Below are 16709 nucleotides of genomic sequence, written 5' to 3' on the forward strand. Positions count from 1 at the left end.
TATTTTCTTATTATTCATTATGATTTGACTTATTTTCCAGCCCTTGGTTATGCAAGTTAAATAAAACTTAACTAAAAGTGCTAACATTCAATATAGAAAGGTACACCAAATAAAAAACAATGGTCATCTTGATAGATTAATACCAAATGTATTTTTAAGAGCCTCTACTTCCTGGCCTGTGCTGCTCTAAGAATCAGACAGATAAACATGACTTGAAAGTCTCAATTTCAGATGAACAAAAAAAAAAAAAAAAAAAAGGACACCTAGAATCAGACTCCTGCAAGACATGTCTGGTCTCAGGGAACCTAGAATAATCCAGAGAGGTAGAAAATGCTGCATGGAAAGTACTGCTCTATCAGCAGAGACAGAAAAAGCTAAGAACAGATTTTGCAAAGTTATAAGACACCAGGATACAATTTAGGAAAAAACGGTTGTGTTAAGAAGGTTTTTTGGGAAAACCTGCTAACTATGTTGAAGTCAAGGCAAGTGAGAAGAGTTATTTAGAAGTTGTACACCCTGTACATACACAGGTGAGGAACGAACAAGAATTTGCACTACAATCACCCAAGTCCAAAGTGCTTCTACATAGTACAACCATAAAAAACTATTCAAAACAAACAACCAAAACTCTTGACAGGTCATACTTACATTCCAGATACTAATGATACTTTGAAAACATGTTGAACAGTAGAAGATGGATTGCCTAAAGCCACATTGAGTGCCCTGTCGATGCTGAATGCCACTTGACGAAGGTAGCATTCTGGGTGCTGTCCAAAACCATCATACGGCACATAGAGGTAAGGAAAGATCCCATGCAAGTGGAGACAAGTCTTCTGACCTGAAAAAAAAAAAAAGGTAAACATTTATTCTCTAATGACTACTTTTTCTACCTCTAAGTGTTGCTACATCTGAATTTTTTCATATTACTTTCAGATACTGTAGATAGGATAAACTTATGACGCAAATGCAGGTGTGTTTCAAACAAAAGGTACTAATGTAGAGCAGTTCTCAACTTGCTTCATTGACAAAATCAATACACAACAGATGTGGTTACATGACATACACATGATTACACCTGTGTAGCAACAGAATTCTCTATTATTAATTTTATTTATAGTAATAACACAACATCTCTCTAAGGATAACTGCATACTGAGTAAATGTTGGATGCTTAACAATTTCTCAGCCTTTATGAAAATTTTTCAGTTATCAATCACACAACCTCTCAGAAATAAAAAAGAACATCTAGAGCACCTATGAGACCACTCAGTATTCTCGCTATTAAGGCATAAGTTGGGATGTGGAAAAAAAAACCACAAGCAATTTTCAACTTTTAAAATCTGTGGATCTCTCAGAGATTTCTGCCGTATATGCAAGTCTCTAGACTTCTAAGAACATGCTTACTTCCCAGCATTGGCTTCTGTGAGTCTGCAGTAGGAGCAGAGTGAAAGGACACACCCTGAAAGCCTCTGTGCTAGACCACAGTCTGAGCTTCTCATTCACGCAGGGCAGTACAGTAATATGGACTGGGACCTCCCAAACCCACCACATACTTAGTCTCAACTGCAATGCATGTTATCTCTTCTTTTCTCACCACAGTGAAACAAAGCAGGCAGGAATCCATCTGCCACCTTTTCAGTGCCCAAAACAATTCATAACTTCTCACCGGCCAAAGAAAAACTTTCACAGAAAAATACTGTAAGCATGTGTTGCAGATTAACAACCACCACCACAATGATAGGCAGCACATATCCCTCTGCATTTTGTTTGGATGAACTCCCTGCATGAGGACAGCAAAACTGGCTGTGCTTTCATCACCCAGGAGATGAATGTTACTAAAAGGGAGCACAACTTCACTGGTCCACAAGACCAATGAAAAGACTTCCAAAAGTCCACTCTTTCAAACTGAGGTTATTTCTCAGCTGGTGGAGTTTGCCTGAAGTATTTACACTCAATCATACCCCAGTGGCCACCCAGTGAAGACAGCTTAAGTCCATTAAAGTGCAGAAATAACAAGACCTTCAGGCTGAGGACTGCCTGCAAATCTTTTACACCTGTGAAAGCATGCCCAAAAAATCCCACTTACAGCATAGCTTTTTTTGCCCCTTTTTTAAACTGGGATCAAATGCATTGCTGTTCAAATTATGTTTAGAAGTAAAATAATTGCTCAAAAAATGGTACTGCAAGTCCATTTTTTAAGGTGAATTTTATTCTTCTTGCAAATCAGCTCCACCATGTCTCCTCATCAATGTTGAAATACAATCTATATATGCATTCATAATGTTGAAGTCATTATCTATGAATTCTGCCCATGTCTTTAAAATATTTCAGGAAAATAAAATTCTTATTTATGTACCATGCTTTTCAAACAATAACACATTAAGAGAAAGGGGAAACTAAAGAAATGAAGAACTACAGGATTTGGGTTGTTTTTCAAAAGAAAAATACAGGACAGTAACCACTTTATATGGCGGAAAACTTCTTCATCCCTAAGGTGGAAAAAGTCATATATTAGTAGCATGTGAACTGAGAGGACTGTGCAGTGGTAGCAAACCATTTATTTTCTATACCAAGTTACCAGCAAATCTGAGTATATACTGATGGCTGCACTTAGGATTGATTTTTCACTAAAGGAGTCCCATATCCAGATATAATTATCAGAAAATTAACAGTGTTTAAAGTTCTACAGTTTCTTTATTCAATTTTGTTTGATTGGTCTTGGGGAGGATTTGAATTTGGGGCTTTATTATTTTTTTTGTTGCTAAGTTGAAAAGGGTGGGTTGTTGTTGTTGATTTTTTCAAAATGTATCCTAGGATCATGTTCAGGGGGAAATGCAAACTGTTTCACAAAGTAATTTGTCTGAATGCTCACTGCAGCTTAAAAAAAACAAGTGAACAAACCAACTCACCCCAAGCTAAATCTGATATTGGAATATAGACTGAATTTCTGTATATACAAATATACATGTCCATTCCCTCATGAATTTTATAAATTCAGGTGTTTGCTTCCTAGACCTTGTCAGTCAGAATCTCTTTTGCCCTTACACTTTTTATTTGCTCTACTAGCTATCGACTCCTTTCAAAAGCATGATTTTTTTCATATTTTAAAAAAATTCCTTAGCTTTAATGGTTGTCCAAGTATTCTGAGTTATAGTTAATTTACGACCCCTTATAGCACAAAATTGCAAAGCACCAGAATAAACAGAACAGTGACACAGTCTAAACTTACTGTACTTAAATTCAGGTTCCTTTCAAGTTAAGCTGTTATGTAATAGTTCTTGCTGCACAGACAATGTAATTTTATTGTTGAATAAAAAAGAGAACACATAGAAAGAAAGTTTCCTTCTGTTCCCTTTCCCTGTATTCCCCTTTATGTGCAAAAAACCCCATGGTAAACACTATGGCTTTCGATTGAGCAGAGTCAAATTACCACTTAACTCCAGGGAAATCTTATAGAACACACACCCTGAGCTGCTTTTCATTTTGGATTCTGCCAAGAAAGCAAACAAGTTACTGCTGAGCTAGGACTCCTATTAGGCTAACAGCTGTCAAGTTACATGGGTTTACATAGCTACTTACTTTGATTCTTGATTGTATTGATTTATTTATCGTGATATTTGGTTATACTACTATTTTTACTTAAAATCAACATTATTACAAGTCTCACCATGCCAACTGTTAAGAACAATCATGTATTTCCATCATTTAGGTTAAATCATCAAAATGCACCAAATACCATGGTATTGAATTTGAAGCCCAGACTCCAGTAATAGCAATCATAGTTTGCACTAAGCCATTAAACTTCTAGTGGATTTTATCCAATAAAGCCACAAAGAGAAAAAAGATTTACCCACTGAGGATTTCAGGCTACACAGACCTGCCAATTTACATTAATTAAAACTTGGCTTGGGAAAAGGTTAATGAGTTTTATGGTTTAAATATGTTAATCTTATGCTTCTGATTCTGTTTGGAGATACAGAGAAACAAATTTGTACCACTACAACAGCACTGACTGCTACAGTGCCCACTCACAGTGACCAGATGATGTTATTTTTGTATCTGTAGAATCAGTATCTTCACATCCGTAGAATTGATGGAAGTGGTGCTCAACAGTGGATTCTGCATATGGCTGCTCTCTGCAGAATTTCTGGATATAAAATTAGCCCACTGATGGGACAGGCAACTGAAATGTTTTCATTCTCTGGCCTCTTCGTGAACCTAAAAGAATGAGGTCTGCACTGGCTGAATTATCTGCTGTCCCAATATGACACAGGGAGACTGTTAATTAAAGTACAGACACCTACAAGTCTGCTTGCTATGGCTTACTGCTATAACATAGGAAAAAGGCAGTACACAAAACCTTGAGATTTCATGAGATACTCAACTAGCAAACCGGCCATTTTCTCTGAAAAGAAGACACTGCCAACTAAATATCAATATAGCTGAATAATCATCATCATAATAATAATGAACCGATACTTCAAAAATAATACAAATGCAGTATTTTCATACAGCATAGAAAGCCCACCTGCCAAACCCATACCTACAAAAGCAAGTGGTATAAATGTTACTGAAATATAAAAATATAGCATTTGCATACTTGACCAAATAGAGAGATATTAAGAAAGTCAATCTGGTTTTTCTGGAAGATGACTGCCATATACATTACTATTAGGAGCACATACCAAGCATAATCTCTGAGTTACTCTATAATTTTTTTATTATTACAAGAAAAATCTGTAGCATCCCAAAATAGAAAACTTCAATATAATCAGAAGAGAACTGAAACCAGGATGATAATGTAATGCAAAGCTACTCAGTAACTACCTAGCAAGATACAGGAACTGATGTCTTCTGACCGCCAAAATGCTCAGCCATGCAGAATGATCTGGTAGAGACAAAACTGACATGCTGGAATGGCTGAAGCTGAAAGAGACCTCTCAAAGTCATCTTGTCCAGTGCCTTGCCCAAGCTTACGAGCAGCTAATTTCAACAAGTATAAGTTAGAGAATCTGAGGATTCTTATTCAAGTGTCCTCAAAGAAGTGCTTTTGTATAATTTGTAAACATTGACTTTGATTTAAACTTTTAAAAAACTTTCTTCCACCAAGATCAAACTGGAAAAGCTTCTGTACAAAAGAAAAATGCGAACATTATTGATAAGGGAACTTATTTAATTGTCCAGTTCAGGAAGAAAGTTTACAAACAAGATAGAGAAGGAGCACATGAATGTCTGTGATTATATCCCAAGAGATAACAGAAGTCCATCTGTTCCAGATGGAATTCCACACGTACACCTGCTGGCTCGTATTCCATCAAGGGGAGACCCTACAGATACTGTCTCCATTTATTTCCTCTGGAAAGATTTATAGTCTCATGGGAGAACTGGTGGAACAAAGCATGCAGATGATCACAGAAGACAATGAGGTTGGCCAAGAATGATTTACCTTGAGTGAATCCATTCTGACTACTCTAATTTCCAATAATGAATGTTCTACATGTTCTACAGTTGTGATACAGTTCAACTAACTTTTCATAAATGATACTCAAAGCCATGTAGCTCGTATCTTGGAATTCCTATTTAGGAACTGATTACAGAACCCTCACAAACTGAACTCAGTGCTGGAAACATTTTGAATAGATGTTTTCTTTCATTTTTAGAAGACAAAAACTAAATCTAAGTCTAGATAAATATGACTTCAGGGAACAGTTCAATGCTGGTCTACATGCAGACATATTTTGCTGTGATATTTCTGCTACAGAACAAGCTGATCCCATTAAGAAGCTAAGCAAAACCATGGGGAACAATAGTGTGGGAGTAAAATAAAACTACAGCAGCATTTAGAAGCATGGAAAAACCCCGAGATTTTAGGAAGTTTGGGCTGGGAATTAATAAAGAGATGCAGAAGACAGAAGACAAATGGCTTTTCAAACACATGTAATCTGTTAGAAGTATTTTAAGCACAGTTTTGTAAGTGGAAGAGCTAGCTAAGCATGGACAAGTACAAGAAGAAGAATGCATGCAAACATGTCAAGCATCACTACAGGATGCAGAAAAAAATCAGACAATCATAAGGGATTTCTTTCCTTTAACAGCAACTGTAAAGCAAAATAATTAGAAATCTAAAGACATGACACTACCGTCTTAAAAAGAAAATTGGTATTTTCAACTAAATGTTGAATCACATCCAAAAAACTTGAAAAATGAACTGTGAATAGTGATGTCTACAAGGAATTAGAAAACTAACAATCCTGTTGTAAAAGCAATTCTAAGAATTAAAATTTTTAAGTGGAAGAATAATAGAATTCAATTTCAAAATAATTTTTTCACGCAATAAAAGTTCCCGTGTCTTAGGCAATCTCACCCTTTCTCCAGGAATGACTTTAGAGACAAACATCAAGCTGTAACAGTAGTACTTCATCTACTCTGCTTGGTAGGTGCAACATGGGTGCACAGTTTAGATGGTGCTTTCAGTCTAAGCTGTGCTGCTCACTGGGGTGGGCTTGTCAAGCCTGTATCACTGAATACCATCAGAACTGAGCTACTGAAAAGGGACAGGTCTCAATTACTTTCTAGTGCTAACACTGTGAAACTATAGCCACCATACCTTCCCTCTGACACAAAGCAAATAACATAAATGGACTTAAAAGTAAGGTAATGCTTTGATGAAGATAAATCCCTTTCCTAACAAAACTTGAGAAGATCTTTTCCCTTTAAGACTCTTGCTAAGTCATTCAGAAACATACAAGTTCATACTTCTAATCTCAAAGACTTCTCCAGTAGCATATTACATTAATGTAACTTCTTCAATGATCAAATCAAACTTCCAATCTTCTTCCAGAGTCATCGAGCAAGTCAGCTTTTTCACAAGGACTGAGAAGAAAGGGAGAACTACATACACTGCAGTCCTAGATACAGAGAATACTGGATGCCAGAGAAACAAGAATGATGAAATTAAGCCTTGCAGCAGCAAGATATTCTCAAAACAATCAAGAACAGAATGCACAGACCTTATTTCACATCTAATATTAGATACTTGTGCCAAAATTTTCCGTTTTTCCCAAGGGTGTAAGAAAACACTTATTTCAGTAACACCTGTAAACAGAACCAAAAAATCTTTTTCTTACATTTGCTGGAATCCAAATGGAGTGTTTGGTTATTTATAACCAGTAACTATTCCTTGCAACACATTCCATACAAACTCTAACTCTTATAAAGACCAAAAAAAAACCCCAAAACCCAAAAACCAACACTAGTAAAAATAGGCCTTTGACTCACTGCAATTAGATTATTCTTCAGCCTTGATGCAGGGATCCTTAGTGAAAAATAAGAGCTGAGTTTTCTGTCGATAATTTAAAATTACAGACACCTCTGTATAACTAGATGCACATTGGTGAGATACCCTGAGCTATGGCAGGAAACAAAGATCTAAGAAAAGCAGATCTCTGAGCAGTATGGAGATTTGACCAAGAAGTCCACAAGCTTCTTTGAATTTGTCTGGGGCCAAACTCCTCTAAGGTTAAGAAACAGAAAAATTAAATTACATTTGAAACATTGATTTTTACTGACATCTCCAACTGACATCCATGTAATTAATTTGCTCGCTGACAAACTTTACATTAAGTATAAGTTGTCTTAACATTTTGAAATATTAGGTCTAAGAGACCACATGGTTCACCAAGTCTTGTCTTGTCCAATGTAGCAAGCAATGCAATAGTCACACAGAATTGAAGAAGACCACTAGATACTTTGAATCATGAAGTATCCAAAGAAGAAATAACCTTTGAGACCTCGCAGGTTAGAATTTACATTATTAATTGCAAATTCCAAAAGCAAAGCCACTATCATTGTCTTACTGAGAATTTTTAACATATATTTTTTAGTCTAATATAAGTAGGAGAGCTATCGATTTTTTTTTCTCACATAAACAATGAGCAAACTTCAAGAAAAACCATGAAAGTTGAAATAGTTTATTTAACACATCAACTCAACAAAGATACTCTGATTATCTCCATAAAACTACCTCCTCCTGACTGGAATTGATTAGGTTGGATCTTTTCTGAATTCCTGCTGAGACATTAGAAAACAATCTCAGAAGTACTACTGATAAGCCTAGCCATTTATAGGATGCAAAGGTACATCATCTGAAAAGAACATCTATTCCCTACTGTTATCACCAAGCAAAAATAACTGAAATATAACTCAAGAAATTTATTGTTATACAGTTCAACTAAAACCAGAGAAGTCCAGAGATATGGAAGATAATTTAAAAGTATCTCCAGAAATAATGGAGACCAAAGAAGGTAAGCATCTCAAAAAGCAAAGATAAGCCAAGTACAAACCATTTTTCAAACTGATGGTGGTGAGTTATGAGAAACAGCCATAGTATTTTCTTTTCTTAAGACACACAAGGTGAGGTCAGGTACTCACTTATTAAGGACCCATCTATAAAATGAAACCCATATAATATATTATTCTTGCTTCCTCTATTGACAAATTATTTATGTAAGCAGCTGGACAATATCAGTAACTATTTCTCAAATGAGTGCCAAAAAATCAGTATAAAGCCAGCTAAAATGAGCTAAAATACACAAAGGAGGCAAAAGTAGCTGGCCCCAGCTACAGATTCTAGCTGTCATATTGGGCTCTTGGCACTCACAGGCTGGCAGCACAGTCCAAGCTGCTATTCCAGTAAGAAACACCACCACATGAAAGCAACACGGGAAGACTATGTTAGACCACTCTGACCAAAGCATAGCTGAAGAGAAAAGAGTGTATTTACTAGTCCCAGGTAAACTGGTGAGGTGTACTTCACCACATCCTGTAATAGATGAAAAAGCAAGTCAGTAGTAAAAAGGGGGAGCAGAGCAGTCACACAGCTTTTGGTTTCCACTTCCCTCCACAACTGCTCATTTAAGACTGACACTGCCACACAAGTTCAATCTTACTGGTCTTTGTGCAAGTGACACAAGTCACACATACACAGAGAATGCTGCACAGATGCATATTCAAAGAAAAAGTTGTCATGGCTACTGATCTTTCACTTCTACAGGAGGCTCATCTGCCTATTTAAATACCGTGACGTGTGTGCATTGCTCCAGCCACAACTCCTCTCTTTGTCCTGTGTCACACAAAACCAACTGAAACATTTTTGTTCAACAGGAATTTTCCTGTCAACTGCAGAGCTATGTAGAGAAAAAGAACCATAAATTATTGCCAAAAAATTATTTGTTACTCTAAAATGCAAGCAAAAAAACCCCTGGCCCTGTGGGTAAGGTTAACAGCGTTTTCATCAGTATAATCTTCCAAATGTTGACTATAAATTCCTGGACAATACCAAGCTTGTGTAATCTCCCTAAAATTATACTCTGTAGAGTATACACACTCTCATAAGTCACATTAGTTTATGGTAACAACTAAATGACACCACATTCTGTTTCTCTTCTGTTTTCTCTTCCTGTATTCTTCAAACAGCACTAAATTATTCTATAAATATTTATTGAAATTTTTGGTTTTGTATTTGCATTAAGTTTTATCACTTGCAGATAACTGTCTTTTCAACACACATCTTGAGCTGATGAGAGCTAGAGGATGTGCTCCACAAATAGAAGCAATGCCCTTAGACTATCCATAAACAACTATGAAACACTTGATATTCCTTCTCACACATACCCTTTTATTTTATAAAGAAATTCCTAACATCTTTTGTATGTTTTAGGTTCATAATTTTTGGACAAGCAGCAACTTACTAGGAAGTACTTCCTTACTACAGACCCCTTCCAAATTTCTGTGTAAGCTTTTGAAATGACTGCACATTGTGTGACAGTAACAGTAGGGGACAGAATCTCATGATCCAGGAAATAAACTGTGTCCTTAATATTTTACTAACTCTGTTCCAGGTTTAAGTGCAAATGGCTGGCAGAGGAGAGGCTGCCCTGTGCAGGACACAGCCAGACCTAGCACATACACACTGCAGAGCACAGGTGAGTCCCTCAGCCAAGCTGGGGACACTTCTGGCAGAAAATGTTTAAGAAAGAGAACACCAGAGTCAAAGAAAAGTGGAGAAGGAACATCTCCATGGAACAGCAGATATGCCCTGCAAGCAACAGAGGGTGCCACAGTAGAGCACAAGGGTATTCCTGAAGGAACTGGAGTCCATGGAGAGCCCACATCAAAGCAGAGGAAAGACATGATGAGGAAGAAGGCAGATTATGTACTGGCTGTAACCCCCATGCCATTCTCCATGTGAGCTTGCATGGCAGGGTAGGGTATGTGAGAAATAGAGCTGAGCCTGGGGGAAGGGGGAAGAAAGGTGTTTTGAGTTGTTTCTCACTACCTGAATCCATTTTAGCTGGCAATAAATCAGCTATTTTTTCCCAGAGTTTGTTTTGCCTGCAATGATAATTGGTAAGCAATTTCCCTGTTGTTATCTCAACCTATTGTTTTGCTGTTTCTGTTTTTCCTACTTTACCCCCCTGCATTACCAGACTGGGGGTGGTTGGTTGCACAAGCAAGTAACTGGATGGGAATTTTGCTGTTGGCCAAGTCTGGCTCTGCACACACCACTTAACAGAACTGATCCTCTGGGTGTCAACCTCTAAAACATACTATGTCAGACAGTAAAGGTAACAAAGAAAATTAGTGTTAGTAGACTCCTACCTTCTTGTGATCTTGAACTGCACCAGAAAACTTCAAAGGTTGTTACAGCTGCAAATCTCTTTAAGCTTTTACTCAGAATAGAAGTTTCAGCCTACCTGATTCAACTTAATAAAAACAATACACAACTTTAATCACCAAAGTAATAAAACCTTTCAATGCAACATTAGTATATTTAACCACAAACCTGACTAAAATAAAGTAGTCCTATTACCAAAGCTTACATTAAATGATGCAATGGTATAAATATTGTCCATTTGTTGTGTTAATACATAATTAAACAATGTGGGAGACAGTATTATCCTTCACAACAAACCTACTTAAAAACATATTAGTGAAAGATATGCCTGTTCATGAGACTTCCAAAAAAGGTTGTGTGTGAAGGTGGAGAACATTCAAGACATTTCCATGTGGGGAAGAAATTACAGCAAGCAGACAGAAAGATAAAATGCTCTCAATTCACTGAAGCTTTTGAAGTTGAGATTGCACATACCTCAAATCCTCATTATAGTTTTTCCTAAAGATTCTCATTACTTGAGATTCTCATTACTTCATCCTTGAAAGGATCTTCAAGCAGCTACACAAGGGAAACAATTTTCATCTGGTAATAACAGCACTTGGTGTACCATGAACCCATCCTCAGCCACACTCAATTTTATAATGCAGTTAGAGAGGGAGTGGCTCTATACATGATTTAGAGAAACTGTATTCTTGAAAACTGGTGGTCTGAATCCTGATTTACCTAACAGAATTGTAAATCCTGAGCAATTCTAAAGTTTGTATCACACACATACACAAAAATGTTACCACTCCCTTTTCCTTCATATAATTCTTAACCTTCAGTTCAATTTAGCAGTTGTTCAATAAATACTTATCATCAACAGATACACAGAATTAACTTGAGATGTACTCTGCAAGTGCAAATACAACAGTTTTAAATAGTGGAAACAAAAGCAGCACTAGAAAAAAAATCAGATTACAGCATTTTTCAGTATTTTAAAAATTGTCTTCCTTCTCCTAAAGAGTACACTATATGGAAATTACTTTACAGTAATATTTTATTTTGCCTGTCAATATATTAGCCTCCTTGCTTTACAAAAGACATGGCAGGGTAAGAGTCTTATAAAAAGAAAAAAAGTCCTTGAAACCAAAAGTAAATGAAACTAGCTCTTTTTATACTTTTTCTATGGTAATTTAAAAGAATCTACATTTTAGCTTTTTGCCTTCTACTGCAAATATAGCCCTCAGGTGTCTGCTACAACCTCAGTTGTGGGGACTAACAAGCAGGTCTTTACTGACTAGTTTCCAGGTAAACAAAGACCTTAACATCCACTAAAGCATGACTGAAGTCAACAGAAGTTAAATGTGGGCACAGCATTTGTCATTCCTCAAATGCAATCTTTTTATGCTGTCTTCTTAATTATTTTACAAAATATGTAAATGAATGCTCTTTCAGAAATACAGCCAATGTTACTATTTATTCTACATATTTTGCAATACTATTAAGTACCTTACTTCCTATTTTAAGAGGTTTTTTTCAACATACTATTTTCCTTTCTCACCCTGTATTAATTAGGCATCCAACCCCCTCTTTCCATCTTCTGTAAAGTCTTTTGGCAGCACTTGAAGGGTTTCATGGCTATTTGCCTGTTCTAGGCCTTTGTTTCTGCAAAGAATGCCCAGGCTTTGTAGTATCCTTACCTTAGGCTTGTTACCATCATTAATTGAGAACACACATACAGTTCTACTTCTTCACATAATTAAATCTACAAAATCTTTTTCTGTTTCAGTGCTACAGCAAAAAAAGTTTTAAAATCTGAGCACTTCACAGAAAGTGTATATCCAAAGACTGCTTGCTTTGCACAGATCATTTCATGTGTTGTCTTGTACATCTTCTGAGTAGCTGTAAAGACTGTGTAGACTGGATGCCCCACTTGCCAAAGCAATGTATTTACAGCAGTATCCACATTCTTTAAGAAATGGTTTGAAGTGTAACTCAGAAGTATCTGTTGCAGATGTAGTGTGACCCAGTCCAAATACTACTTTTTACAAGGTTATCTCATTGGATATTATATTTTAAATTGCTGCCCATTCCAATGCCCAAGTACTCCCCTTCTGTGAAGAAATTTCCCACAATGTTCAATCTGAACCTCCTGTGGTACAGATTATAAAACTATATCCTTTGGGACTGAGATACTACACAAGTTTTTTAATAAAAAATAAAATATTTAAGCAATAATGGGATTTTTTTCCTATGGTTTTGTTGAATAGCATTAATGAAGTGTGCATCAATAACTAAATAAGTGCATTAAAATACAAAGATTCCTCCTCCCTAGGTTCTCAGTAGCCCTACTTCTGGTCTCCAGTGAGCACAGAAAATAACAAAATACTACCACCACAACATAACCCAACCAAAAAAAAAAAAAAATACTCTGCATGAAGAGGGGGCACAGAAAGATAAACAGGGATTTTAAAAAAACTGCAGAGTGGGAGGTGTTGGTGCTGGGGGAGAACACGGCCAATCTACTGACAGAAATCTTAGTAAGTGCCAGAACAAACTGCTACTAGTTAAACCCTTGACTCTTCACATACATTATTAAAGTGCATTTGTACAACTGATAGTGACTCTCTCACAAAACCTTAGCTACACATGCAGAGTAAAGACCTGGAATCTGCAAGTCAGAACAACATGCTGAATGATTTACTAGCATAATGCATCTCATTTGTCATGGAAAGAAATTCATGCCGCTGAAGCAGACATCAATGCATACAGGAAGGTTCATCATCGAGGCAGGTGATCATCACTGTAGCATTCCCACCTCTCCTTCGGAATTTTTATTGTGATGCTGAGTAGGTCATATGTTAAATAGGCAGAGGGAGCCTTTATTACACTGAGACAGTTAAAATGGGTTAGGAAACAGCAAAGTAGTTCTATGCTTAATTGAATCATTAAGCACTGTGATGTTACAGAAACCTAAACTATAATACTGTCTGTTGAAACCCCACAAAAGCTTAAAAAAATTAGAATGTAGTATTTTCATTTTGTAATGTCAGTTTCTCATATACAAGTTGCTATCACTACCACAGTTCAGAATTGCAGATAACTTCCAAAAAAATTTCAAATACATCCGTATTACAAGGAAAAAAACCCTCTTAGAGTGCATGTGAAATCTGGATTGAATTTTTGACTGGTGATGATAAAAAAGATTATGCCTACTCACTGAATAATTGGTTAGAATCACTGAGCACCTTGTGCTAATTGCTAGGGAAAATGAGAAAATTCAGTATTTTATCACATGATTGAATATCATCCTAGTATTTCACACATAGGAAAATACTTACGACATATTTTCACTCTTAACAAAGAATTTATACGCAACACTGCTAAACACAGACTCCAGAACTCCTACAGCAGATGAGGAAAAGATGAAATGGGAAGAGAACTAGTTACAATTTGACAACTCTGAATACTGAAGATGAACTTGTTCATTGCAAATGGGTTAGACTAAATTACCTTTAAAGGTCCTTTCCAAACCAAACCATTCTATGGTTCTCTGAAGGTGAAAAACCAATTTGAATTGACCAGCAGATGCCACTAGACATATTTTGCTGATCTAGATCAAGATCTAAGGTCATTTGTTCTTCATCTCAGGTCATAGAAGGACCCAAAGTTTGCACCAAAATGTATGTTGGTATTTCCAAGGCTCTAGAAAGCCATATTTCTCATTTGTTGCTTAGATGTAGCTTATATTTCAGGTTAAACCTCCCATGATTTACTACATCTGATAAACAATATAAAGAAGCAAGTCAATTAACAGTAAGACAATGAATAATGAAAAAGTTTGAGATACATAAAAGGAAATGTGTTGAAGATTAAAGCATCAATTTAATGAAGTTCAAGGTTGCTGTTAAGTTATAAGATTCCTACAGAAAACTGCAATATATTACCAGAACATACAGAACTAAAAAAAACCATTAATGACACACAGGCTTTGCTATTAGAGGAATAACATCAGCTCTTACATATCAGTTCTGAGAACAACTGTCTACCAAATAAAAACTGATCAACTTTTGACCTCAGCACAAGTGACATCTGTCACACTATTTAACCTTCTCAATCAAGATCAGCCCAGGCCAAAAAGAGCAAACCTGGCAAACAAATCACCTTTGATTGAGCACTGCTGTATGCTGTCCTTTGTGGTGAACATATACCTTCTCATTTAATTCCAGCTCTGTAAGAGCAACAACTGCACGAGTCACCTTGTGGCTGGAATGAATAATGTACTAGATTCCTTATGCACTTTAATCTAAAACCAGTTTTATGACAGTACTGCATGTTCAGCATCTGCACATATCAATTTCAGCAAACGTATCAAAAGGTGAAATTATGAACAGAGTTTGGTTGCAAATACTACAGGCTGAAGTCCTCAAGATTTACTTCCCATCAAGAGAAAGCAGTGAAGTACTTGCTTACTGGTCTGTTTTTCCCCTAAATGTAAATGTCAAATTTATTTAAATATTACCTACGAATTACTGTTGAAATACAAATAAAATTTAAGCTACTACATTTTAAAGTAAATTTTTAAAATATATATATTAAAGCATATTTGAACCTAGCATTTATAACTGCACATTTAGATCTTTGAGTTTTCAGATTACAGTGAACTGAATGGAAAACATTTCAATGTTTAGATACTACCTTCTTTCCCCCACCCACTTTTAACCTCATCAATACTTAGGAAGAAGTGAAGTAACACACAGTTTTACAAAACTGGAAACTCGCTATACATGTTCCCCAGTTTTTAATTTTTATCCTTTTATTTGTCTAAGAAAGGTAAGGGAAAGTAAAAAAACAAAATACAGCATAAGGAAACAAAAAAACCAATCTCAAAATCTTCTTTGCAATCCACGCATTTCAATACAAAAAAACATCTTCCAGGTGTTTATACAGTGAGAAATAATACTGAGAGGTCATTCTTTAGAAAAAGCAATTTGGCTGTACAGTAGAGATGAAATCAGAAGAAAGCTAAGCTGTCCAGATCAGCTGGTCTTGCTCCTGCTCTCCTTTTCTCCTTTGAGACTGAACAAGACTCTGGAAATCTGCACTAGGAAATGAGCTGGAACACTGACCTGGCTAAAAACTCATCCTGCAAAACAATTACCCTTTCAACACGTATCAGTTCCCCAGGTTCACTGCAACTGCACAACTTACTGTGCCAGCACACAAAGACACAAAACCACACAGGGCAGTTGTGCACACTTCTTGCTTCATACAGTATCAATGTCAGCTAAAAACAGCATATGCAGCATTCTAAACTATAATCTAATTGTTAGCTGCTTTAAAAGCGAAGGGAAAAAAAGCCCTGTACTGCCACATTCTTACAAGTGGGAAGGAATGGTTGGTACACCCATATAGCTTTTATGTTGTGCCCCTTCCACAGAGAGATAAAAAGCAATTATATTCTGCAAACACAAGAAAATATCAGTTAACTAACTGCTCTAATGTATTTAAACAAACAACATCTCTAAATGTTTCTGGCATCTAAAGCAAGCTGGACAGACAGTATTTTACAGTATTTTTGGCAAACTAGACTGAAAAGGCAAGTAACTTCAAAACACTAATAAAATAGAAAATTATTTGTTCTACATTTTCAAGACACAAATCCCATTATTCTTGCAACTTGTAAAGCACATCACATGACTTGAATTTCATGTGGAGAAAAATAACTAATTAATCCAGAGAGTAAAATAAATTAAGTATTTCAAAACTAGAGCAATTATATTAATGTTACTACAACTCTGATAGAGTTAGGACAATGGCTACTGAATGGTGAAAGTCACATTTCTGCCCTTTTTCACATTACAAAAAAAAAAAAAAGTGATGGTGGTGGTGTTCACAATCAAGAAATGTACCAGTAAAGTTGTATACACTTTGCAGTTGTTTGCTGAACAACATAAACGGGCAGAATGAGAGACCAATGTGAAATCATGTGTTCATACTGAAAGGCTATGGGTTCACAACACACCAGACATGAATAAAAATCAGTACAGTT

The 16709-nt window shown here is 36.2% G+C and overlaps 1 protein-coding gene across 1 annotated transcript in view; it reads right to left on the minus strand.

Annotated features, from left to right (window-relative positions):
• REV3L (REV3 like, DNA directed polymerase zeta catalytic subunit) overlaps positions 1-16709 on the minus strand; it is a 111116-nt gene that overhangs the window by 67155 nt on the left and 27252 nt on the right. The window contains 1 exon segment of the mRNA XM_079298692.1: positions 649-838. Within this exon segment, the coding sequence (XP_079154818.1) occupies positions 649-838 (190 nt within the window).

This window comes from Erithacus rubecula, assembly GCF_903797595.1.
Source record: "Erithacus rubecula genome assembly, chromosome: 2".
Taxonomy (NCBI): domain Eukaryota; kingdom Metazoa; phylum Chordata; class Aves; order Passeriformes; family Muscicapidae; genus Erithacus; species Erithacus rubecula.